At 56.4% G+C, this 26,257-nt stretch overlaps 1 protein-coding gene across 2 annotated transcripts in view; it reads left to right on the top strand.

Moving 5' to 3' along the window:
- Positions 1–25,814, top strand: part of SV2A (synaptic vesicle glycoprotein 2A) — an 80,109-nt gene extending 54,295 nt beyond the window's left edge. Inside the window, exons 1-12 of one of the 2 annotated variants that reach the window (XM_039513022.1) lie at positions 4,733–4,846; positions 6,160–6,340; positions 8,210–8,361; positions 10,313–10,446; positions 11,584–11,673; positions 13,125–13,235; positions 14,248–14,336; positions 19,728–19,892; positions 20,555–20,688; positions 22,620–22,823; positions 23,931–24,090; positions 25,344–25,814. In XM_039513022.1, the coding sequence (XP_039368956.1) occupies positions 4,819–4,846; positions 6,160–6,340; positions 8,210–8,361; positions 10,313–10,446; positions 11,584–11,673; positions 13,125–13,235; positions 14,248–14,336; positions 19,728–19,892; positions 20,555–20,688; positions 22,620–22,823; positions 23,931–24,090; positions 25,344–25,527 (1,632 nt within the window). In that variant the 5' untranslated portion in view covers positions 4,733–4,818 and the 3' untranslated portion in view covers positions 25,528–25,814. Of the gene's footprint in view, positions 1–4,732; positions 4,847–6,159; positions 6,341–8,209; positions 8,362–10,312; positions 10,447–11,583; positions 11,674–13,124; positions 13,236–14,247; positions 14,337–19,727; positions 19,893–20,554; positions 20,689–22,619; positions 22,824–23,930; positions 24,091–25,343 lie in introns of those variants that run through there. The other variant, XM_039513021.1, reaches the window with a different exon arrangement.
- The last annotated feature ends 443 nt before the right edge of the window (positions 25,815–26,257 follow it).

The raw sequence follows: 26,257 nt of genomic DNA, 5'->3' as shown, positions 1-26,257 counted from the left end.
GGTGTGCGGGAGTTTGGTGCTGGGTTGGTGGAGGAGCCAGGGGGAAAGAAGGACGAATCTGCCTATTCAGCCCTGGGCTGCTCCTCGTTTGGATCCTCCATCATGGAGGAGGCGCGAGGCAGCCGTTGGAAACCAGAGTGGGGGCTTGCGTCCCCTGCCAGTGCTCAGTGCGGCACACTGGGCGATGGGGATCCAGCAGCAAGTCAAACTGCTGAGCACGGGTGCTGCGAAGGACTGAGCCCCGGGGAACCTGTGAAGCGAGGGGGCAGTCGGTGGCGCCTTGCACACTGGGTGTGGCATATGGCCACGTTGTAAGCTTATTGGAGGCTATGCAGGGCGATGCAGCTGGGTTTCCCTGGCACGAGGCGGGAGATGGGCCTCATGTGCCCTGCTCTGGCTGGCAGGTGTATTCTGCTGTGGGAGCTGGGCCCCACCAGCCTGGGGACTTCCAGGTGGATCTGGCTGTTGGGAGCGATACGCTGCTTCCACTCAGCAAATGGGGTGGGGAGAGGACAGACCCCCAGGGCCAGTGGTGGAGGAGCCAGATGGGACGTGAGTGGGATGCAGCAACGGGGAGCGGAGAGGAGCCACCCCGCTGCGCCATCTCTGGATCCTGCTGCTGGAGGGAAAGGGTGGCTGAGAGGGGACAGTCCCCATGTCCCAGTCCCATCCCCTGTGCCAGACGTTTGATTACTTACCATTGTGGTAACATCTAGGAGCCACAAATCATGGATCCCTATGGTGCAGGGTGCTGTACGGGCCGTGGGCTGGGACCCCCCTCCAGTGTGGGGTGCTGTACGGGCCGTGGGCTGGGACCCCCCTCCAGTGTGGGGTGCTGTATGGCTGTGGCCTGCACACACACCCCCGTGCAGGGTGCTGTACGGGCCATGGGACACTCCACTCCCCCGACTTCTGGGGCACTGTACAGGCACAGAACGAAGACCTGGGCCCTACCCCAAAGAGCTGACAATCTAAGATGGGCGATTTGCTCCTGGGGCGCAGAGCCGAGAGCTGGCAGAGAATCGACATCCCTGCAGCATGGGCACCAAAGGCTGCTCCCGAAGGAAACAAACCAAGCCCGGGCGGACGAGCACAACCTCTTCCTTTAGGGCTGGATGGAGGGGCAATCTCTGCTCTCCTTGTGTGACCCCCCGAGCCCTGGATTCAATGGGATGGCACCTGAGTGGAGGAAAGTTTCTGGCTGGAATAAGTGGGAGGGTGGGAGCTGGCTGGACAACCTGCTGGAAATTGCCCCCTATGGGAACAATCCTGCACCAGCCTCGAGGTTCTGGCAGGTCGTTCCATCTCTAATGTCTCTGGCCCTGATTCGCCGGGTACGTCTGTGCTGCAGCCATGGGGTGTGGTCCGTGCTAGCTTCCATCGAGCCAGCCTGAGTATCCATAGCTGTGCAGCCACAGCAGCGTGGCCGTCAGTTCCAGCCCGCTCCGGTACCCTGGCTCCTTCCTCGGAGGGCTAGCCTCGGAGGGCTAGCTTCACTGCTATTGGTACCCGAGCCAGCTAGAGCAAAGCTCCCGCCTCTGCTGTGTGGACGTATCCCTAGTCACACTCTGGCAGCACAAAGGGGGTGGAAACAACCCTCTGAGAATCCCACCCCCATGCAGAGGCCTTCCCAGCCAGTGCAGATCTGGGATACGGGCCTTGCACCCGCCCTATTCCCAGCCCCTGGCATGGGGGTGGATTAGGGGCATGGCTAGAGAGCACTGCACTATGGGTAACCTTTTGAATCCTATAGGAAACAGAATGTGAGTTAGAGCAGCCCTGAGGCTGCTGTGATTTACACCAGGGTTGGACAGAAGCTTGCATGACCCCAGTATATGGGGGGGGGGAATAAGGGGGCTTAGGAGTTCTCTTACCTCCCTGCCCCAAGTGTAGGAAGGGTGTGGCTATTAATCAGGCACCCTGGTTCCAAAGCCGTATGGCTCCTGCCAGCTGTACGCTCGATGGCTTGAGGAATACGGTTCTTCCTGGCTCCATTTGGAAATGTAGATGCCCCCTTGCCACATATGCCCCCTTCCTTGAATTCCTCCCCCCCAATCTGTCCAGAAGAAAATGGTTGTGGCTCTTTGCTCTTCCATGAGGCCTGTCACCTTGTATTACGCTGACGGATGGCCCTATGACTGCAGCTCAAATCGAAATGAAAGGCAGGATAAAAATAGCTGCTTCTCCTCTGCCTGCGCTCTGCCTCCCGGCACTGCACCGCGTTGCTGTGGTGGCAGGCTTCCCACCCCGCCAATAAGCCACTTCTTCCAGCCCAGGAGCCCAGCTGGACTTGGTCTCTTAGTTTTGCTAGTCAGGGCTGGTTTATGATTTCTTGTTGGGCAATGTCTCCCCTGTGTTTTAAGTGGATTCAGTACTGGCGGAAGGGCTGGACTGACCGCCCCGGAGACCAGCGCCTCCTCTGCATGCAACTAGAATAGGCATCGGGGTGAGCTGCCCCTGAATACAGCCCGTCACGGCCATGCTCCAATCCTGCCCTGCAGGGTTCACCTTCTGGGCCTGTGCAGTCCCCTTGGGGACCCAGTCTTCCAGCTGGAGCCACCAGCTGCTGCGTGGCCTGGAGAAGGATCAAGGCATCGCAGGCCCTGTTTTAAGGCGCGATCTTTAGGGTAGGGCACGGGTGCCTGTGCTGAAGTTGGCGGGCTTTGTACAGGTTTCCCACGGATTCTCAGGAGCAGGATTAGTGTGGAGGGACGTGGGGTGTGGACAGCTCGAGCTAGTACTTATCCTTCTGGTGTCTGCAGACACTGAGAGCACATGCATTATGTCCCAGCGCCGGTTTGGTCCGAAGAGAAGCAGCCTCATTCTCCCCATGAATATACTGGTGTAAAACAGGAGTGACGGGGGGGTTGCAGGAGTCTTTCCATCATTGCTCTGTTGGAAGGGTGACTGGTCCTGCAATCCAATCCTTGAGCCCGGACAGACCCTTCCTCAGACCTGCCTGCGTGGATCGATTGCAGGGCTGGGGCCATAGTTGAAAGCCCCTCTGGAAACGTCAGGGAGTCCAGACTGTTAGTTCTGTTGGATGTGTCAATTTCCAGGCGAGAAGGGACCGTTCTGGTCATCTCGTCTGCCCTCCTGCACAGCACAACCTGGAGAACCTCCCCTAGCAATTCCTGCATGGAGCCCGTAACTTCTGGTTGAGCTAGGCTGTGTCTCTGAGAGAGATGGCCAATCTGGACGGATGTTGGGAGCTCAGAGAGGGTTCAGAGAAGAGCCACAAAAGTGATTAAAGGATTAGAAAACCTGCTGGAAGCTAAAGCTAGACAAATTCAGACTGGAAATAAGGTGTAAGTTTTTAACAGGCAGAGTAATTCTTGAATTGAAAAATTGAAAAGTTTTGCTTAAAAAATGTGGAAATGAAACATTTCAAAATTTGGGGGAGATTTTTGGTTGATTGAAACGATTCAATGAATTTGATACAAATTCGCAAAATGTTTTGGTCGACAAAAAATCTGCATTTTTTTCATCCTGAAATGATTTCAGACGGAAAATTTTGCCCAAGGCTAGTAGCAGTGGACGGTCTCACCAGTGCCTTATACAATGGTGATAACATGGCTCTGCTTCTGCTGAGTATTCTCCACTTTATCCAGCCAAGGATTGCATTTCCCCGCCTGCCACCAGCCTTGGTGATGCTCTCTGGGCTTTTCATGTTTCGTGGGTGGTTTTATGACTGTAGCCTGGAATTCAGGCATTGTAAAGTTGTTACACCAGCTTGAGTGATTCATTGCTAATATTAGTCCAGTGTTACCTCATTGCTTTGCCTCCAGCTGGTGTCTCTTGCCTTCTACTTAGAGTGCAAGCTCCTCGGGGGCAGGGACTGTCTCTTTGTTCTGGGTTTGTGCAGCACCTAGCACCAGAGGGGCCTGGCCCATGGCTGGGGCTCCCAGGCGCAGCCATGATACGAGACAATTAATGGTGACTGTCCCGCGGGGCTTGGAGAGTCCATTTTGCATCTGGAAAATTGGTTTTGCCCTTGTGCCCTTTCGTCGGGGAATTGACTTGGCGGAAGTCGCCCAGCAAGTCAGCAGCAGAGCCAGGAATAGGACGCAGGCCAGAGCCCTCCCCAGGAGCCCAGGCAGGCTCTGAAGTTGCCTTCAGCCAGCTATCTGGGCGCTCTCTTGGTGATAGGTGGCTGGTTCCATAGGCGAAGCCAGTGTTTAATTTTGGCCCGGGCTGGCACCTCTAGGCTTGGCCGTTCATAGCCCCGGCACCTCTGGGCCTGCTGCATCAGTTAGGAATGTAAAAAAATGGTTTGATTTTCATTATCCGTTAAGCCCTGGGAGCAGCTGCCTCACCCCCGGTGGGGGTGTGAGTGATTCCAGGCCGTGAGAACTGAGTGGCACGTCACTGGAGGTAGAATCTGGGCTCTGGCTGGCCCCGGGCAGCGACCTGGCAAGCGGCAGCCACGAGCACTTGCCATGTGTCCGCCTTGGGGAGCCCTCCCCTGGATTGAACGGTCAGGATTTGGCGAGAACTCCCCTGCCGTGGTGCAGCCGAGGCATCTCCTGAAAGTGACGTGAAGGGCAGGGGGGGCCAGGAGAGCCCGCCAGCCTCCAGGGAGGAGTGACTCAGCGTGTGTGTGTGGGGGGGTGTTCGTCCTTGTCTCAGGCCGCTCGCGGGGAGAGGAGCTGGGCACGATGCAGATGAGGGTCTGGCCTGCGTAGGCGGGAAGATGTTTCTCTTCCCCGGCTAGGCCGACGAGCCTGGGCGGCTGCGGGGGCCGAGTCAGCCCTCTCGGCTTTAGCTGCCCGATGGGCCGTGAAATCCCCGGGACGAGGGATCAGGATCGTGCTAATCATGCAGGTCGACAGCTGCCGTCACCGGGGTGCGACCATGCTGCTTTGGAGTCCCCATCACACTCTGCCATGTCAGGACTGGAGGCTGGGGTTGAAGGGATTCGTTTCCCCTCCGTACTGAAGCAATCGGTGGCTCAGAGCTGCATTGCGACATGACCGCCCCCCCCCCGTGCCCCCATCTCCCCCTGTGCTCACCCCTCCCCTGGAACATTACAGGGACACCCCCCTGCACCCCTGTGCTCTGCCTCCCAACTCAACCCTGCAGCGTGAAACCATCCCCCTGCTCCGTCTGATCTCCCCCTGAGCTCAGCCCTGCAGCCAGACACAGTCTCTCCGGCACCCTTATCTGCCCCATGCTCTGCCCCCTAACTCAGCCCTGCAGCATCACAGGAACCTCCCCCCATCTCCATCTGCGCTCAACCTCCGCCCTCCCATCTCAGCCCTGAAATGTGACATTGTGTCCTCTGCTCCTCCATTGCCTCCTGGGCTCGCCCCCCCGCAGCTCAGTTCTGCAGCATGACACAGTCCCCTCTGTGCCCCGTTTCCCCTGTGCTCTGCCCCCCCAGCTCAGCTGTATCCCATAGCACATCTCTCCCCATTTCCTCCCTTCCCATCCCCTGCCATGCCCTGCTCCCAGCTACAGCAGCCCCCTGCCCGCCTGGGCTCACCATTCCCCCTGTGGCACCGGGCTGCCCCCCCGTACCAGTCCTGGTAGCCGGGCCAGCGAGCAGGGCTCCCCTCATGCCCCCATCCCCCAGTGGGAGAGAAGTGCAGCAAGAAATTAGCCACAGGTTGCTGGGGCAACTTGGGAGATCACAGCCCTTGCTGGCAGGGCAGGCGTGTGGGGGGTGGGAGTGGGGGCACTGGGAGCCGCACAGAGCCACCAGCCAGAAGAGTGATGGGCTGCCCGCTATGGGAGGGAGGGATCTTCATCTCCTATGAGCTCCTAATTCATTGGGGTTGGGGTTCAGACACAGCATGGGCGGCAGGACTGCTGGGTTCTCTCCCCAGCTCTGAGTGGGGTCTAGTGGTTACAGCAGGGAGGCTGGCAGCCAGGACTCCTGGGTTCTCTCCCCAGCTCTGCGAGAAGCGTGGGGTCTCGTGCGTAGAGCACGGGGTTTTGTGTGGAACCCAGGAGTCCTGACGCTTCTTCTCCCTGTTCTAACTGCCTGCCTCCTAGAAGCTGTTGCGCTACCCACCTGCCGCACTCCACCCCAGCACCTGCTGCTTGGCGTTGGTGGCTGCACGGCCCCTGCATGGACATGCTCTGCTGAGCCCCGAGGGAGCGCCAGGGCTGTCGTTACTGCTGACAGGTGCCACTCTGTTTGATGTGTCCCTCCAGGCCTCATCGTCTACCTGGGCATGATGGTGGGAGCGTTCCTGTGGGGCGGCCTGGCGGATCGGATCGGCCGGAAGCAGTGCCTCCTTATCTCCCTCTCGGTCAACAGTGTCTTCGCCTTCTTCTCCTCTTTCGTGCAAGGTTACGGCACCTTCCTCTTCTGCAGGCTGCTCTCCGGAGTGGGGTAAGGGAGGCCCGCCAGGAGCCAGCCCGCTCGTCTTGGATGCTCTGCCAGGAGGGTGGCGTGTTCATGCCCTCGGATGGGATCTGGTCCCCGAGGGGGCCAAAGGGAAGGGCCACCTCTGGCCGTGTCATGGCTGGTGGATCGAAACTGATCCTGAGCCATTTCCAGTCTCCGTGCACCATGTTTGTAGGTGGGATGGAAAACCCGTTCCCCGGAGCTTTTAGAGCCATTGAGGTCTCCTCCGGGCCAGGTCAGAACTGGGACAGTCTAGTCTGGGATGCTGGGTGAGCCGTGGTATCCGAAGAGAGGGCGCTAGGTAGACCTGCGGTCGGAGCTGCCACACGAGAGGTGGTCGGGAGGCCTTAGCAGATGGGCCAGAGGCTGGATATGTTATGGCAGAAGGTGGGAAACTGGCAGAGATGGGCCAGTGGTCAAATGGGTGGCAGCTGGTGGGATGCCAGTAAGATCTGATCTGAAATGGCAGGAGGTGGGGATACCAGACTGTATGGACCAGTGGTTTGATCTGAGATGGCAGGAAGTGGGGATACCAGACTGTATGGACCAGTGGTTTGATCTGAGCTGGCAGGAGGTGGGGATACCAGACTGTATGGACCAGTGGTTTGATCTGAGCTGGCAGGAGGTGGGGATACCAGACTGTATGGACCAGTGGTTTGATCTGAGCTGGCAGGAGGTGGGGATACCAGACTGTATGGACCAGTGGTTTGATCTGAGCTGGCAGGAGGTGGGGATACCAGACTGTATGGACCAGTGGTTTGATCTGAGCTGGCAGGAGGTGGGGATACCAGACTGTATGGACCAGTGGTTTGATCTGAGCTGGCAGGAGGTGGGGATACCAGACTGTATGGACCAGTGGTTTAATCTGGAATGGAAATGTCCTGGGAAATTCTGTAATATTTTTCCATCTGCTCCCTTCCCCCTTGGACATCCTGCCCAGATTCTCCCACCCTCCCCTCTGATAATCTCAACGCAGCAACTACCAGCTCATCCAGGGGGCTCCATCCCCTGTTAGGGGCCCACTTCGAATCCCTGCTGCTCATGCTAATGGAGGAGCCTGGCTGGGAGATCAAAGGTGGCCACTGATATGGAAGGTGCGACTTGAAGTAACTTGTCCGAGGTCACCCAGCAAATCAGTAGCTGGTCCAGAAATAGGACCCAGGAAGCCTGTCTCCCTTCCCTCTCCTCTAACCCCTAAACTCTCTTCTCCCAGTGGGTTTATAAGCCAAGTTGCCACTTTGCCCGATCAAGCTAGCTCCCACATCTGGGCAGGAAAGCAGGTGCCGTAATGAATTGAGATGCTCATGCCGCGTGCACCTCTGAATTCCCCTTCTCTGGGGAGCACTGCCTGGAATCTGCCAGCAGAAATCTGCTGGTAATTAAGGTAATTAAGAGCAGGCTTCCCCAAGAAAACCAACACTGTGGAAAGGAACGTCCAGACCCAGTGCCAGATTCTGACCAGGCTGGTGTGTCTGCAATGGATGTGGAACAAGAGTCAGTAACGGGGAATCCCTCCAGTCTCGGATCTCTTTCCCCCCCCACCCCCCGGCCCTAAGCAAACACGTAATTAATCTATCCCAGGTATATGACCTGCACCACCCCCTGCCTCTCTAACTTGGTAGCCTCCACTACCTGCTGCTATATTTCATCAGGCTGATGGTGAAGCTGCTTTCCTGGCTTCAGAGGACGGTGTTAAAACCTCAGCACCTTGCAGTAGGGTGCGGACGAATCCTTCCTGACCCCTTTCCCATTTGGCAATGAGCTTATGCCCCACAGCATGAGGATTGCCAGCCCTTGCAGGATCTCTCCTACTGGAAGCTGTTCTGATCCATGTTTTCTTCCTCCCTTTCCCAGCATCGGGGGCTCAATCCCCATTGTCTTCTCCTACTTCTCAGAGTTCCTAGCTCAGGAGAAGCGAGGTGAGCACCTGAGCTGGCTCTGCATGTTCTGGATGATTGGGGGCATCTACGCATCAGCCATGGCTTGGGCCATCATCCCTCACTACGGTAAGATAAAAGGGGGCCAGCTGGTGCTCCTGTCCCAATTGTGCTGGGAAGACCACCGTGGTCTCCCCTCTTGCTCCAGCAAAGACTGTGTCAAAGAATGGGTGGGTCAGGGGGTGCTAGTAATGGACTATGGATAGAAGTGGCTGAAAATTTTCCATTCAAACTCTTTTCTGACAAAAAAATTGGATTTTTTTTACTAAATGATTTTTTTTTTGCAAGAAGTGTCTGCTTCCCTCAGAAAATCCTCTAGTGCCTCAAAGCAGAAACATTTTGATTCAGAAATACCATCATGGTGCATCATGAGAGTTGTAGTTTAGGTGCCTCCTGTCCCCCATTTTCCCCTATGTGCTGGACTCCTGGGCTGGACTCCATCTCCCATGATGCACCATGGCTAGGGCTTCTGAAGATGCACCACCTCCGCTTTCCAAGTGGGGGGGAGACTGTGGTGCATCATGGGACATGTAGTCCAGCCAGGCAGCCTGGCCTATAGAGAATCAGGCATCCGAACTACAGCTCCCATGAGGCACCAGAGTGGCATTTCCAAATCAAAATCTTCCGGTATTCACATTTCTGCTGAAAAATCAAAATTTTCCAGGGGGGAAAGCCCATATTTTTTGGATCAGCTTCAGCTCTGTAGCCCCTACCCCTCCAGTTCACACCAGTTGTCACAGCCTAGCTGTCTGCGTGGATTGTGTTTCGCCATCCCAGCCATTCACACCCCCAGGCTGGCAGCCTCAGCAGAGACATCTGGTGGGCCTGAACTCCCCTCTTGCGCCTGCTCTGGGCCAGGCCACACTGGCTGTGTAGGAGCAGAGGGCATGTGTGTAGGAGGATGCTGGCCCCGAAGCTAACTCTGAGATGTGCCCCAGCTGGCATGTGGATGCTAACAACATCCAGGGCTCCTGTGTGTCAGACCAGGGGCTTTGTTATGTGCACTAGGCTGAACTGATTGCAAGATAAGGAGTTGGGAAAGAAATTCTCGCCAAGGGGGCGTGTTGGGGCAGCAGGCAGTCTGGGGTGGCATTTAAACCCTGAGTGCCAGGCTCTGGACTGCTCCAGGGGTGTCAGTCGCGCCAGAGAGGCTGCCTGGCGGCCACTGGGAGCCTGGATCCTGCTTTGCTCCTCCCACACTCTTCCAGTTCCCCACCACACCCTCGGGATGGGAGCCTTTCCTGATGGTTCCTAGATTCTGTTCACTTTATTGATGGCCGCCGCACATTGCGTGGAGGTTTTCAGAGAACTATCCACAATGACTCCAAGATCTCTCTCATGAGAGAGAGGTGGTGTTGTTTACTACTTCGCATAACACAAGAACTAGGGGTCACCAAATGAAATTAATAGGCAGCAGGTTTAAAACAAATAAAAGGAAGTATTTCTTCACACAACGCACAGTCAACCTGTGGAACTCCTTGCCAGAGGATGTTGTGAAGGCCAAGACCATAACAGGCTTCAAAAAATAACTAGATGAGTTCATGGAGAATAGGTCCATCAATGGCTATTAGTCAGGATGGGCAGGAATGGTGTCCCTAGCCTCTGTTTGCCAGAAGCTGGGAACGGACGACAGGGGATGGATAACTTGATGATCACCTGTTCTGTTCATTCCCTCGGGGGCACCTGGCACTGGCCACTGTCGGAAGACAGGATGCTGGACTAGAGGGACCTTTGGCCTGACCCAGTAGGGCCGTTCTTATGTTCGTATGTGAATGGTAACAGCTAATCTGGACCCTGCTGTTTTGTTTGTATAGATGGGATTTGGTTTTCCAATGTGCTTTACTTTGCACGTATCCGCACTGAATTTCCTTTGCCCTTTTGTTCCTCAGTCACCCCATTTAAAGAGATCCCTTTGTAACTCTCAGCAGTCAGCTCTAGATGTAACCAGAGTTCTACCACGTCTCACTCCTCCTCCTCCTCCTGTTTTTCCCTCCTCTCCTGCCTCCATCCTGTTCCCTAGGCTGGAGTTTCCAGATGGGCTCCGCGTACCAGTTCCACAGCTGGAGGGTCTTTGTCCTGGTCTGCGCCTTCCCCTCCGTCTTTGCCATCGGCGCTCTCACCACCATGCCAGAAAGCCCACGCTTCTTCCTGGAGGTAAAGGCTGTGCGGCTCGATGCGGGGAGGGAGCCAGAAAGGACTAATCTGTGCGTGTCCGCGTTTGGGGCCCTGGGCTGGGATGCAGCAGGATCTAAGGCAGAAAGGGGGCACAGGCTGGATCTGGGGTATGGGAACCGGGTGCTCAACTGGGCCCCAGCTCTGCTCCAACCTCCTGCAGTAGAAACTAGAGATAGTCCCAGGCTGCTCCTGGACTATCTGAGACGGGGCTTTGAGGTCACCGCCCTGGGCCTAGCAATGAACCCATCAGCCTCAGCGGTGAACAGGTGCACCAGGACCGACGGGGGGCGATGCAGAAAGCTGGTGCTTCCGTATGAGCTCTGGGGATGGAGAGGCAGCTCCTGTCAACCCAGCAGCACCTGTTCCAATGCTAAATCAGCAGCCTGGAGCAGGGACGGTGCTTAGAGCCCGCTGGCAGCATGGGGCGTCCCGTGGCTCTACCGTTTGTTTGGGTGACTCATGGCCATGCCCCCGTGCGCAGGTGGGGAGGAAGCAGGGAAGGAAGGGCCATTCTGGCTGCAGCGGTGGGGCATGATACCTGGAGGGCGGCAACACCTGGCTCAGGGCCTGGTCTGAGAGGGAGGCCAGTGCTGGCACGAGGTGCGGGGTGCCTAGATCGGGGGTTCTCAACCTTTTTTCTTTCTGAGGCCCCCGCAATGTGCTATAAAACCTCCACGGTATAAAAGCCAGGGCCAGCATTAGGGGGTAGCAAGCAGGGCAATTGCCTGGGGCCACATGCCACAGGGGGCCCCGCAAAGCTAAGTTGCTCAGGCTTCGGCTTCAGCCCCGGGTGGCGGGACTCGGCGCAATGGGGCTTCGGCTTTCTGACCTGGGCTGTAGTGAGTCTAATGCCGGTCCTGCTTGGCGGACGCCCTGAAATCTGCTCCCCCCCCCGGGGGCCTTGGATCCCCAGTTGAGAGCTGGCCGAGGTGACCCTAATTCTTAGGGGCATCTCCTGCATGGCTGACCTCCCTTCAAGCCAGGAAGCATGGGGCAGTGGGGTGCCCCTTGTAGGCTGAGTTGCAGTAGCCCAGGTGCCTAGCACTGGGGGCTCTGGACGAGCTGGCAGTGGGGGGCAGCCTGCCCCACGCTGCCCCCTTGGATTTTCTCTTGCAGAACGGGAAGCACGACGAGGCCTGGATGGTGCTGAAGCAGGTTCACGACACCAACATGCGAGCCAAGGGCCACCCCGAGAGGGTGTTTTCGGTAAGCGCTGCTCGGTCGCCCCCCCCCGGCTGCTCTGGTCCCCTGGGGCAGAGGAGAGACCTTTAGGCTAGAGGAGAGAGGGGAGAGCCAAGGGAAAACGCTTGTCAGTGGTGACGGAGGAGGGTGTTGTGAGTAGGGCACTGGGCTGGGAATCAGGAGACCTGGATCTTATTCCCAGCTCTGCTGCCGAGTTTGGACAAATCACTCCCTCCCTGTGCCTGGGTTCCCCACCTGTAAATAACGATAATGATCCCTAGCTCTTTCCATCAGCAGAGCAGTATCGTTATCCCCATTTCACAGCTGGGGAAACTGAGGCACCGAGCGGGGAAGCGACGTGCCCAAAGTCACCCAGCAAGCTGGGAATAGAACATGAGTCTCCTGAGTCCCATCCCAGTGCTCTATCCGCTAGGCCATTTCCCTACCTCTTGTGGGGGTTGAGAGTCTAAAACCCACTCGTGGATTGTGAGGGGAATATGGTGCCAGCTGCCTCTATTGGGGATAGTGACCGCCCGTGCGGGGGTTGCTAATGCTATTTTTGTTCGAAATAATTTCTTTCACCCCATAAATATAACAGGCCCTGCACCATGGGCCAGCAGCAGGGCTGGAACCTGGCATCTTCCCCACCAAAGCACAGACCTGGCCCTCCACCCTCTGAGATAAAGGAGTAACTCCGTTAGCTGGTAGCAGTAATAGGCCATTATCCTCTATATGGGCCAGTTGCTAGAGGGCAACATGGCACGCCGGGCCAGCATCCAACATCTAGGCCAGGATTGGCTCAAATGGGAGAATCTGAGCCCTAGGACGAGTGTGCTCCCCGCTGCTAGGAGCAAGGGGGGTGCTGGTCTGCGGCATCAAGGCAGAGAGGGGTGGTGAGAGGGAACTGAGGGAGAATGTGAGAGGGGGAGAGGCACAAAGCCGAGTGGGGTGGGGGAGAAGGAGCGGGACTAGGGAGGAGAAGACTCGAGGGGCTCCGCTTGGATTTGGTGTGATTCGTTTTTCCAATGAGCCAGCGAAAGGTGGGTGGAGGGCCGCGGGGACTGTTGGGGCAGCAGGGGAGGGCGCGGGGGATTGAGACGGGGTGTTCGGGGACGGGAGAAGTACTGCGGGGCAGCCTGGTTCCCAACCTGGGAGAGGTCACCTCCCTGCAGGGGTGAGGCCCTGGCTCTCTGGTCTGCGCTGCTGCGCTGTCACAGACAAACCTGTCGCCAGGAGCAGAGATCGGGGTGCAACCTGGCACTGGTTTCCCTGGCACGGGGTGATGGGTCTTTGGCTGGTCTGAGGCCCCAGGCTGGAGGGACCAGACCGGCTGAGATCTCTGCCCTCTGAGCGTCCTGCTGCCCGTGCTTTATCCCTGTCCTGCCATGCCTGGCGTCGGGCCCCGCCCCGTGCCGGGGGACATCCCCGTTCTGCCCCACGCCACCGGTAACCTCGTCCTCCCTCCCGCCTCGCAGGTCACCCACATCAAAACCATCAAGCAGGAGGACGAGCTGATTGAGATCCAGCTGGACACCGGCACCTGGTACCGGCGCTGGATGGTTCGGATCCTGAACCTCTTGCAGCAGGTAGGGCCGGCCCCTGGGCGACCGGGACCTGGTCATACACCCAGGAACGCAGGGGACAATTCAACCCCTGGCCTGCGCTACACCGGGGCTGGACTCAGGCCGGAAGACGTCTCCATGCAGCCAGAGTCCTCCCCCAGCGCGGCCGAGAGCTGGCACGACGCCCCCCGTGAGGCACTTCGCCCCACGTGCTGGGCCCCGGGGGGAAGCGGGGAGGGATCCTCCCTCCCCCCCAGGATGACCAGCTTTAGCAGCACATGCGATGAAACCTCATAGCCTGGCAGGGACTGTAGGTCAGAGGTCAAAGCTGAGTGACACCTTGCAAAGCGAAGGGGATTTACCTATCCAGCAACACTGGCCTCCTTTGCCTCTGGCTGGCCTGTCCCTGGGCCGGGGCGCTGTGCCCAGCGTGGGGCCGGGGGGCTTCCACAGCCCCCTGCCAAGAGATACGAGAGCGCTGGTCCCACGGCGACCTGGACTGGGTCCCGGTCCCCTCAGGGGATGATTCGGGCTGGATTTGAACCCGCAGCCGAGCGTGGCCATGACCGCAAGGGCGCTCTCCCAGCCCGAAGAGGGGAGGTCGTCCCCGCCCCGTGCGGCGGGCGTTGGCTTCCTGGGCGAGGGGGTTATTTGGGGGAGCATCCTTGGTGGCGCCGCAGCCGGGGCTCCTGTAACACACAGACCAGCGTGGCCATGTCCAGGATCTCTCCCCGATCCCTGTCCGCGGCCTTGCCCGGCACCCACCCCGAGCTGGAACAATCTGCTCCAACGGGCTCCAGCCGGGCTGCTTTGCCGTGACCGAGCAGGGAGCGGGATGCGGACGTGCCCAGCTGGGTCTCCAGGGCTGGGCACCTGGCTCATGAGGCAGGGACTCCCTTACCAGCCAACCCTGGGCCTTGGGACTTGGTGAGGGGGGTCCAATGGCGTCCTGCGTGTCCCCGCTGTGCCTGTCCCCCAGCAGAGCTGGCGTGGCGGTGAGTGGTCCCTTCACGCTCCCCGTCTCTCCCTCCTTCAGGTCTGGAGCAACTTCCTGCAGTGCTTTGCCCCCGAGTACCGGCGCGTCACGCTCATGATGATGGCTGTCTGGTTCACCATGTCCTTCAGGTGGGATGGGCCGGGGACCCCTGGGGGAGGGGCTGGAGAGGTGATTCCGACCCCGGTGTTGTTTGCTCTGTGTGACTTGCTGGGTCGGTTTCTTCCTGGCTCTGCTCCCAGTAGGGGAGGGGATTGGCCAGGGTCTCCTCTGAGCCATGAATTATCCTGGGCTCAGCGATGTTTCCCCATTGCACGGCGTGAAGGCCACAACGTGCTTTGCAAAAGGTGGAGGAATCCTGTTATGCCCATGCTACAGCCAGGGAAACTGAGGCACGGGGGGGAAGTGACTCGCCAAAGGTCAGGCAGGGTGTCAGTGGTAGAGACAAGAGTGCAACCCAGGAGTCCTGACTCCCAGCCCCAACCCTGCTCTAACCCCTAGGCCCCACTCCACACACACACAGCTGGGAACAAAACCCTGGAGTCCTGAGTCCCTGTCCCCTGCTCTAACCGCTACATGTACTGTCTCTGTTGGGGAGAGATGGTCACACACTGGTGTAGCTCTTATGAGGGATGCGAGTATAATCCATGCAGCCTGAAGGAGGGGGACGTAAGATATTGCTGCTGGGAAGGGGAAGGGGGCGTGCCCAGGGAGGGATTAATACAATGCGGTTGACAGGAATTTTCCAGCAGCTGGGTATCGATGTTCCCCTGAGCCACTTTCGTGCCTTATCAGACCCCCGCCCCACCTGCTGTAGGGTTGGTGCCCAGGGTCAGAGGACAGCTCTGCAATCCAGAGGGGGGCAGGCACCCCCTGCTCATGCTGCCTGGCTTCGCATGAGGTCCTCCATGCACTTCCCTTCTCCCGAGCTCCTTCTGCAGCAGCCAGTCGGCACCGTGCTGTGGTCGGCAATGGGTCATACCCAGTCGCTTGGCATCAGCCGCGGCTCTGGTTAGGGCCAGCAGGAGAACAGCTTTTTCGGTTCTTCGGATGTTCCGAAAAAAGGGGGGGGAATTGTTGGGGGAGGAACCGAAAATGAAACTTTTCTAACTTTTCAGCAGATCGAAAACTTGAAAAAAACCCAACAGAACATTTCAATCTGGGTTGGATCCTGCATTGAATGGGGGGAGGTGGAGGAGCATGAGCGTTGGGGTGGGGACGGCTGGGTTTGGGGGTTGGGGGGGAGATGGCGGGAGCAGCATTCTGTCCTTGCTGGAGTTTGGAGCGCTGAGGCGGAGCTGAGAAAGGAGCTGTGATAGTCAAGGAGAGGAAGGGGAGGATGAAGATTCCAGCACCGCTCGGGCTGAGGCAATATTTTCAGGGCCGAAACTCCTCGGGCCGCCCATCGGTGCAGACTCAGTGGAACGAGGCCGATATACCCTGGCTGGGGTACTGGCCCAGCAACTCCAGTGGAGCTGTGGCCAGTTTACACCAGCTGGGGATCTGAGTCCAGATCCTTAAAGTATTTAGGCACCTAGCTCCCCTCGATTTCAGTCTTGGCATCGCTGTGATTAAATATTTCATTGACTTTTAATGTAAGTGGAGCAATTACCAGCATCATAAGGAGAATCAAAGGCCACCAATTTGCACAGTGGCCCTGCGAGGAGAAATCTGCCTCTTTGGCTTTTTGGGACAAAGGAGCTCAGCTGCCGATGTCGGCCAAGGCCGCGGGGAGCTGGCGAGGGCTCCAATCAGGACCGAGGTCTCTTCAATTGATCTCTGCAAAGTCCTGTTAGTTGGAGCTGGCAGAGAGGTGATGGTCATGGAGTTCCTCTCGTGCAGTCAAGGTCCTGCTTGTGGGTGCAAAGGTTAGAGTGTCTTGCTCCTGTTCTAATTCAAGTGAACTGATTGGCAATTAACTTTAGCAAACTAATCTCTGGACTACTCCGCTAAAGCGTATTACAGGACACGTGTGGGTCCTTTATTGGGATGGTTGGATAATTGCTGCGGCTGGGTGTATTATTCGCAGCGAGCAACACGCCAGGGAATTGGGTGCCGAGTGCTTGCAGCTCCCATGAAATCCACCCACTGGGCATCTCTGCAAACTGGGCCCCAGGCTGTCCTATTCCTGCGGGTTGGGCTGCTCGCATGCGTTCGCTGCAGGGGCTGTGTCGCTTTGGTGCAAGTGGTCAGTTGGGTCACATGGTATCACTTCTTTTCTTCGACTGGATGAGCGAGCGTAAAGGTTCCCAGTGCAGACGCGGGGGTCATCAATTAGTTTATTGGTCAACGTCCACATTTCTTGGTCAAGCTCCAGACTCCAGAGAAAATCATACAAAAATACTAACAAGATTTCGGTGCCTGTTCGAAAGCGTCTGGCTTTGGCCTGCGGTCCTCCGATTGCCTACGCGGACAGGGTGAACAAAGAGGACGGGAGTCAGAGACCCTCCCCACCACGACCCTCCAGTCTCCACTCAGTCGGAGAGTTCAGCTCTGCCTCCAGAACGCCACGTGCTGACCCAAACCGAAACTTTTCCCCATCCTATTGCTGCCAACAAAGGGTGACGGCGGCTCTGCTGCCCCCGATTGTCCTTGGCGATGTCCCGCGTGGCTTTGCGTGATGGGAGCTCCCCCACCCCCCAGCACACAGCGCGCTCTGGCTCCAAACCTCCCTCCTTGTGGTTGGCTTCCAACAAACGAACTGACCCCCTCCCAATGAGCCAGGATCCCCCTGGTGCTGTGCCACTCCTGCTGTGCTCCCCAGCTAACAGGGCCAGACTCCAAGCACGTTCCCCCTGCCTCCCATCCAGCCCCTCGCCCCCACTCCCAGTGCACTGCTGAGCCTTCCCCGCTACCCTGGCTTCCTTGCCAGACGCTATTCGCTCGGTGTGGGATCCGTCTCGCTCATAGAATCCGCCCCCCTCCTGTTCCCAGAACAGGATTTCACACTAGGTTCAGCGGCTGTCAGAGAGGCTGGGGGGGTTGTGTTTCAGAATGGGGGAGGGGGTGGCAGGGCTGATTGCCACACGCCTCGACTTTCCCCGCACAGGCCTGGCCCTGCCACGTCTCTCACGCCCCCCCCCGACAGCCGCCCGGGGCTGCCCCAGGAAGGAGCTGAGCAAAGGGAAAGCCAGGAGAGCCGTGCTCACAATGAAGAGCCTTTTCTGCAGCAGCGAGACGTGCTAGGCTGTGGGATAGTCTCCGGCAGAGAGGGGTGGCGTCCCCGTCGCTTGGGGAATCGCCATTCACGCCCAGGCAGCCCCATTGAGTTTAGCAGGCAGATTGTGGCTCAGCGGCTGTTGTATTTAACCGGCTTCTCTGTTCTCGGCCACCTCAGCAATAGGGCCGTGTAACAGGGCAGGCTGGCTCGTATCAGAGGGGGCTTGTAGCCCAGCACCAGGGGAGGCTCCAGGTACCAGCACGCCAAGCGCGTGCCTGGGGCGGCAAGCCACGGGGGGGGGCGCTCTGCCAGTCGCAGGTTGACCTCCCGCAGGCTGCCGCCGAATCCGTGGGGCCGGGGACCTCCCACAGGCAAGCTGCCAAAGGCAGCCTGCCTGCCATGCTTGGGGGCGGCAAAATCCCTAGAGCCACCCCTGCCCAGCACAAAGCCTGCAAGGCTGGGTCACATCACATAAAGCCCCACAGAAGTCAGCTGGCTTCTCCAGGGTGCTTGCTCTATCTATCTGTCTGTCTATCTGCCTATCCCCAGACACCCCCTCTATCTATCTATCTATCTATCTATCTATCTATCTATCTATCTATCTATCTATCTATCTATCTATCCCCAGATACCCCCTCTATCTATCTATCTATCTATCTATCTATCTATCTATCTCCAGACACCCCCTCTATCTATCTATCTATCTATCTATCTATCTATCTATCTATCTATCTATCCATCCCCAGACACCCCCTCTATCTATCTATCTATCCTTTTTTTGAACATTAAGAAGAAAGCCTATTAACTCCCCATATGTTGGCAGAGGGCGGGAGCGTGATCCAGTGACTGGCGTTGGAGCCGGGGGATGGATCAGGACTCCTGGGTTCTGTGTCTGGGAGGGAATCTCCTCCCGTGCCTACAGTGCAGGGCTTGGAGTCAGGACTCCTGGGTTCTATCCCCTGCAGTGGTATTGACCGCACCCTGAGAAGGGACTTCAGGCAGACTTTGGACTCTAGTAGTTGTCCTTGGTGCTGAAGGATGGAGCTCAGTGCGGAGAATCGCTGCAGGAAAGGCCATTTCTTTCTCCCCTTCCCTCCCCCCTTTTTCTCTGATCACCCCACGGGCCCCCCGCTATGCAGGGGTCAGTACATTTTCCTGCTGTCTTTAAGCCACCATTACAGTCAGCTGGGGGCTCAGCTGAATGGTTCAGGGGTCGGTGTGTGGAGGGGGCGGGGGGGGGCCAAGCATGCCCATCTGGTGCCCATGCTCTGGATACACAAAAGATCCCAATCTACAGGGCTGCCCTCTTGATGAGCATCCCCCCCCCCACCACCACAACCCACCGAGCCCAGAGACCTCCTCCCATTCTATGGGGCAACCCTGGGGCCTTCAGGTGGCTGGTTCAAATCCACCATTGGATGGCAGAGAGCAAGAAGTGTTTGGGGGAAAGGTTTGGTGGGTCTAAGCCCAGATTTAGGGGTGGGGATCCCCAGTCTCAGCCAGCCCCTTGTTGACAGCCTCAGCACAGAGGCCAAAGACAAGCTGGTCCATGGAGAATGGATGCTGTCAGGGTAGCGTACTGGGAAAGGATGCCCTGTTATTAGCTGAGATTTAAGCACCAGATCCAGCACATGTTGGAGACAGAGCCCAGGACTGGGACTCGAGAGACCTGGGTCCCTTGTCTGATACTTAGATTGTAAGTCAAGCTGGTTGGGGATTTTTCTGAGAAATGCTTTTATGCAAAAAAAAAATTTGCAGATTCATGGAAACCGAATTGTTCTGCAGGAAAGAGGCGAGCTGATGAATTGCCCAGCTGGAAAAAAAAAAGTCAGAAGGATCAAAACGGGATGTTTTGACCTTTTTGAAACCAAACGTTTATTTTCCAGTCAGAAAAGATTTTTTGTCTGGAAATTTAACTTAATTTATACTTTTTAAAAAGTTTCAAAAAAAGAAAAACAAACAGGTCAAAATGGAAATGAAGCATTTCAAAAGGATCAAAATGAAGCCGTTTGATTGACCTGAACTGCAGGGTTTTTTTCAGTTTGTGAAAAAGTTTTGAGATTTCATCTTTTCATCCTGAGTCGAGACAGGAACATTTTTCAGAAATGTCCCAGGAAACCATTTCCCACCCAGCGCTCACTGTGAGCTCCTTGGGGCAGAGTCTGAGTTTTGTTCCTTCTTTGTACAGTTCCTAGCACACTGGGCTCCTGCCCCATGACTTAGGATGCTAGAGCTACCATAATGCACCTAATAGCAATAACAATGTACAGCTCCTAGCACAATGGGAGCCTAGTTCATGACTCAGGCTCCTAGGCACAACAGACAATAAGTACTGATCTCTCGCTCTCTCTCTCTCTGATAGTTACTACGGCTTGACCGTCTGGTTCCCAGACATGATCAAGCATTTACAGAACATCGAATATGCCTCCCGCACCAAGCTCTTCACCCATGAGAAGGTGGAGCACTTCACCTTCAACTTCACCCTGGAGAACCAGATCCACCGCAACGGTGAATACTACAACGACAAGTGAGTGGTGGGTCGTCCCTCCTCACCCCCAGGGCAATTAGCAAGAGCCCTCTTTGACCCTTGTGAGATGGGTCGAGATGCTGGGGGGGGGCGTGCTCATGGGAAAACAACCAGGTGTCCTGTACTGGGCAGAGCCTGTGAGGACACTGGTGGGGTCTAACATGGCTCCGTGGTTGCAGAGAATGGGCTGCATGTGCCTGTGCTGGGGGATAGCTAGTCTGGGCAGTGCCGGGAGGAGGTCTCTGGGCTCGATGGGAGGAGGGCTGCATGAATAAATACAGGTGCTGGAGGAAATGCAGCCAGAACCTCCCCCGAGTGCAGCCTGGGAGGTTGGGATGCTTTGTGTATCCAGAGCACAGGCATTAACAGGGCAAGCTTGAGCCTCACCCCGCCACACACCAACCCCTGCCTTTACGGACCCCCATAGTCCATGCAAGCCTTGAGTTACCTGCTGTGCCAATTGCAGATACTTAATTAACTCCCAATCGCGGATACTGAACTGAGACCCACCAAACTCACTGCACAGAAGGGGTCGCCGAACATCCAGTGTCTGGCTTAGCAAGGTCCAGAAACCATTTTTGTTCCCCCATGATGGAGGGAGACCCACACCCCCTATCCCAGTCGCTCTTGGGTCGCTCAGTCCCCGGGTTCGTACCTGGCAGGTTCATCGGCCTCAAGCTGAAATCCGTCTCCTTTGAGGACTCCCTGTTTGAGGAGTGCTACTTCGAAGACATCACCTCCAGCAACACCTTCTTCAAGAACTGCTCCTTCATCTCCACTGTCTTCTACAACACAGGTAACTTCCTGCTGCCCTGTAACAAGTCGATGGACCATCTAGACCCATGGTTCTCAACCTGGCCCAGTCAGCACAGAGCTGCGGCCCATGTGACATCCTCAGGGCCATAGTCGAATCGTAGAATCATAGAATATCAGGGTTGGAAGGGACCTCAGGAGGTATCTAGTCCAACCCCCTGCTCAAAGCAGGACCAATCCCCAGACATTGGATGTAGCCCACAATGATAAATAGGTTGAGACTCACTGAGACGGTACCAGATCCACTGGGCCACACCAACTCTCTGCTTTTTAGATTATGTCTTTACTGCAAAGGTGTGTTCTGAACTTGGGGTCGCTGATTCAGGTTACCATAGCAGTGCAGACCTGGCAGTTTGGGTCAGCAGCTCAAATTCAAGTTTATAGGGCAGCCAGGGACTGAACTTGAGATACTAAGCCCAGGTAAAAGCCAGGTTGTCGTGTCTTCACTTCTACTTGAACCCGAGTTAGCTAATGTGGGTTAGTTAACCCATGTTAAGAACACACCGTATTTTGCAGTGTAGACATGCCCTTAGAGACAGGCTGAGATCTCCAACACTGGACCTTGCTGGCTAATAGTATACCTCATAGGGGAGGCTCCTTCCTGACCGGCCAGCTGGTGGTCAGCTCGTGCCATGGAGCATGAGGATTAATAGCCCTTGTGTTCACTAGCCTAACCAGTGCAGATGCTGCTTTTGGGGTCCCTCGAAGGGGCAGGCAAGTGACATGACCGTGATGTTTTGGGGAGGGGGGGTGTCAGTGAAGGGCAGTGTCTCAACCAGCGTGACGGGGGAACAAACAGGGGGCCTGATTCTCCACTGCCCTGCTCCCATCTGCAGCCATATACACACACCGATGCAAAGGGGGTGTAAAACGCTACCAGGCAGCATCCGGGAACCACTTTGCACCAGTGGAAATGGCCGGGCAAGGTGCAGGGCGGAGGAGGATTGGGCCAGGGCAGTTTTGTTTTAGGGCTTTAATTCCCCACCTGGCCCTCTGCGGGGCTTGAAATTGCTGCTAAATATTCTCCGGGCCGTGCTGATTAGCTGCCTCACGGTGACCTGGCACTGAATAGACTCTGATGGGCTTTGGGAGGGGAGCCCTAGACAAGGAGAGATCAGGCAGCTGGAGCTGCTAACCCATGTATTTTCTGAAAGGCATCAACAAATGCTGTCGAAGGGGGAGCAAATTTACACCCCCCCCCCCAAGCCATCTTCACCTGGGACAGATGCCGCTCCAAGGCCGGCCTCGTGTGCGAGAACAAATGCGGGGACCTCTGTGTCCCACCCTCCCCGTATTGCAGTGCCGCACTGACTCATTCTGCCCTCTGGTGGGCTTGGACCTAACCATTAAAACCCAGGCACCCGGTTGTTCGTGTTGATTAAGAATCTCTGGGCCGGTCTGCAAAACAGAAAACTGTTCGTCTTGGTTACTTGGTTAATTACACCCCGGTGGCTTACAATTCCCCTGCATTTCTATCTCCACTTCCAGCACTGCTGCATGCTGTTGAACAGCAGCTGTGTTCCACTTCAGAGGTGGCTGCATTTCAGTGGTGGGTGAGCGATCCCTGTGAAGCGTTGCTGTGTAGCCACTAAACAGCAGCCACGCTCTGTCCCAGAGGTGGCTGCTTTTCAGTGGTGGGTGAGTGACAGCTGTGCAGCATTGCTGTGAGGCCGCTAAACAGCAGCCACGTTGCACATGAGAAGTGGTTTGCTTTTCGGTGCTGGGTGCGCAAACCCTGTGCAATGTTGCTGTCCATCCATTAAGCAGCTGCTGCGCTCCACCCCAGAGGTGGCTGCATCTCAGCCCATCTGCCTCCCCACCCCCCATTGTTTGGTGGGAGGGGCAAACGGCCTGCTAATCGCCCTGCAGCTCAGTGCAAGGCCACGCCCAGTGTCGTCTTCTCCCTCTCCACAGACCTGTTCGAGTACAAATTCATCAACTCCAAAATGGCCAACAGCAGCTTCCTGCACAACAAAGAAGGCTGCCAGCTGGACTTCAGCGATGACAACAACGCCTACATGATCTACTTCGTCAGCTTCCTGGGCACCCTGGCCGTGCTGCCGGGGAACATTGTCTCGGCCCTGCTCATGGACAAGATCGGGCGCCTCCGGATGCTGGGTGAGGGGCGGGGATGCTGCCTGGGGACTGGCAAGGGAAGTGGTGGTGGCAGCATGGGGGTAGGGATAGCCTGTTCCTTCTGCACTGATCCCCCTGTAGATCCTGGCTGCAGGAGCAAAAATTGATCCCTGCCCCTTTAATCCAGCTTCCCCGTGGCTTGAAGTTGCAGCTGCCCCCTACTGGCCAGAGAGGGTCTCACCCCTTAAGAGAATCCCCAGGCTGGCTGCATGGCAGAGCTGGGAAGGAAAGATTTCCCCAGCCCGTGAGAATTTTTGAGATTTCAAAGTTCCCCCCCATCCAGATTCGGGACAAAAATTTGAAATCTTAAAAATTGTCCCGAACTGAAAATCGGAATGTTTTCTTTCTGAATCCGGGCGGTGACACGTTACGTTTCGATTGTTTTAAAATGATTGGTCTTTATTTCCACCTCTTCTCTTTTGAACCTGTGGGTGTGTCTCATACCCGAACAAGGTTTCAAAATGGAAAGTCGTTTTAAGCTGAAAGACAGAACTCCTCAAATGGTTTGCAAGGGGAAATTCATCAGATTTGACCCTTTCCCATGAACAGATTCAATGATTCCATTTTCCTAGGGGGCAGGAAAAAAAAAAGTTGAGTTGAAAAATTCCCAACTGGCTCTATTCCTTGGCTGATGCTTGAGCTAGACCCTCTTGGTCCACAGGCATCAGCTGTTGCCAATGAGCCTTCTCTTCCTTGACCTGCACTGAGGGGAAAATTCTCCTTGCAGAGCAGGGGCACGGCTAGGATTTGCAACCCTGCACCATTCGGGCCAGCTGTCCCAGCTGCCTTGTAGCCGGAGGGCTTGGCAGAATTGCAGAGTCGGTGGCTCTTGCACTGGCAGAACGAAGGAGCAAAGAGGAAGCTGGTGGGTAGGGCAGGGAGGCTGCAGAAGAGACGGATCTTGCACTGGATTGTGTGGAGGGGACAGTCAGGAGGCCTTGCAGGGCTGATGGAGGCTGATGCATAGGAGAAAGCTTCTTGCACCAGGCAGGTGATGCTGGCTTTGACCAGGCATGATTCCAGCCAGGCCCGTCCCTGCAGATACACCCTCCTCCCCAGCCTAACTCGCCTCTCCTCGTCCTGCTGCAGCCGGCTCCAGCGTGATGTCGTGCGTCAGCTGCTTCTTCCTGTCCTTCGGGAACAGCGAGTCAGCCATGATCGCCCTGCTCTGCCTTTTCGGGGGGGTCAGCATCGCCTCCTGGAACGCCTTGGACGTGCTGACGGTGGAGCTCTACCCCTCGGACAAAAGGTACAAGTCCCCACCTCCATTATCTACCCAAGGCAGAGCAAGTCCTGATCCCAGGATGCCCAGTCCAGATGTGGCTGAGAAGGAGGAATCCTGGGTTACCACCTCGACTGGTAGCTTTGGGAAGACGCTGCAGTAACGATAAACACCTGTTAGGGCCTGAAGGACCCTGCATGTTGGGGGGAGGGAAGGTGGCCCAATGGCTAGAGCAGAATGACTGGGAGTCAAGACTCCTGGGTCCTATTCCCAGCCCCAGGAGGAGAGTCTAGTGGTTAGAGCAGAAGCAAGGAGGAATCACGCAAGCACAATTGATGCACAGAGCTGCCAGCTTGGGCCTTGGCTGTCTGGAGGGCCCATCACTGAGAGCAAGGGGCACTGATGCATGGGCACCAGGTGGTGGTCTGGACTCTGCTTGTGCCTGACGCATGTGTGCTCGGCTTTTGGCAGACCCGCTTCCCCTAGGAAAAGGGGATCTTTGACTGCGGCTTGCTGCAGGCTGGAAATAGACAGTAGAAAGGGAGAGGAGAACAGGTGGCCTGTGTACAAGGACTGGGGAGCTGCTCCAGGCAGTAAGGCATTAAATGGACCAGCCTTTGCTTCGCTAAGCGGGTGGTAGGGGTGGGAATGGAAGCTGAGCCCTTGTGCTGACTAGAGGCAGGCTGGAGAGTTCGCAGCTAAAGTTAGAACGCAGGGCCTGTCGTTGAAGAGTTTTACGGTAGCTTTGCCGTAATTGGTGTTAAATATACTGGGGTGACTGATTTCCTGATAGAAAAATGCATGCGAACAGCAGAGCTTTAAACAGAGAGAGAGAGAGAGAGAGCGTGTCTTTCTTTCTTTCTCTCTATCTACAATAAAAATCCTTTCCCCTCTCCATCATTGGGTGTTACGGGTAGCATCTGCGCCCCAGCTGAGCTCAGGGCCCCATTGTGCCGGGTGCCGTACATATACCAAGAGAGAGACAGGCCCTGCCACAAAGCACTCACAGTTGAAATGGAGAAAGGGTGTGAGGGGACTTGGCCGAGGTCATGCAGTAGATCAGTGGCAGAGCCAGGAATAGCATGCTGGTGTCCAGATTTCCAGGCCACGAGGCTGAAACGCAGTCAGATTACTCTGGACCGCTGCTGCTATGACCCTGCTTGTTCTCCATCTTTTAGGGAGAAAGGGGACATTAACCCCACCTCCCCACCCACCAGCCTACTGCCCCCCCAACCCCTTTAGCTCTCCCGTAACCTCGTCCTCTCTCCTTACTTCTCTAGGACGACAGCCTTCGGCTTCCTCAATGCCCTCTGCAAGCTGGCGGCCGTCCTGGGCATCAGCATCTTCACCTCCTTCGTCGGCATCACGAAAGCTGTGCCCATCTTGCTGGCCTCGACAGCGCTGGCTGTGGGCAGCTCGCTAGCGTTGAGGCTGCCGGAGACGCGCGGGCAGGTGTTGCAGTGAGTGGGGGTGTGTGTGCCCCTGCCCCAGATTTCCTCCCCCCCCCCAGGAGATTCAAGTTGTTAGACACTGTGAAATGTCTTATTTTCTGATTTTGATTATTTTATTTTTTCGCTCCCCTTCCCCCAACCGCTCTTTCCTTCCTATCCTCCCCCTCTTTTTTCGGTGTCAGTACATGTGTGAGAATCGGCTCATTCGTTGCAGCAGTTTGGGGGGGGGGAGAAAACTTGACTGAGAAGGAGGGGGGAAGAACCTCTTTGCACTAAATTCAGGCTGGAAATGGCCCAGCCTCGGCAGTGTGAACGGATTAACTGGGCAGCTCCTGATCAGAGCTGGATGATAGGGGCTAGGGCCAGCTCCTCAAAGGGGACATCTAATGTCTAGGCGCCCTGCCATGCAGTAGAAACCCGAAATCCCTTTGTGGCGCTCGCCCTAGGGTGTGCGCTGGTGACCACGTGCTCCATTTAATTTCACACACGTGGGTGTAAACTAGTAGTACGTGCAACGTGTGCTCACGGATCTTGGCTGTGTAATAGTCTCCGAAGCCTCGTTTATTTTTTTCATCAGCCACCTGTGGTGTGTGGCGAGCAACGCAACCTCCCTCCCCCACCACTGCTTTTTCGGGGCCCTTTGAGTCATATGTAACGTAGCGTCGATTTCAGGTGTTAACAAAGCTTCCGTTTCAGGCTTCTCAGCCAGGTTTGCAGGAGCAAATCGGCAGAGCTAAGTTGTT

Source organism: Mauremys reevesii, linkage group 24, assembly GCF_016161935.1.
Source record: "Mauremys reevesii isolate NIE-2019 linkage group 24, ASM1616193v1, whole genome shotgun sequence".
In the NCBI taxonomy this organism is placed as follows: domain Eukaryota; kingdom Metazoa; phylum Chordata; order Testudines; family Geoemydidae; genus Mauremys; species Mauremys reevesii.
The sequence above is the reverse complement of the archived record's forward strand: the minus strand, read 5'-3'. Positions and strand labels throughout refer to the sequence as shown.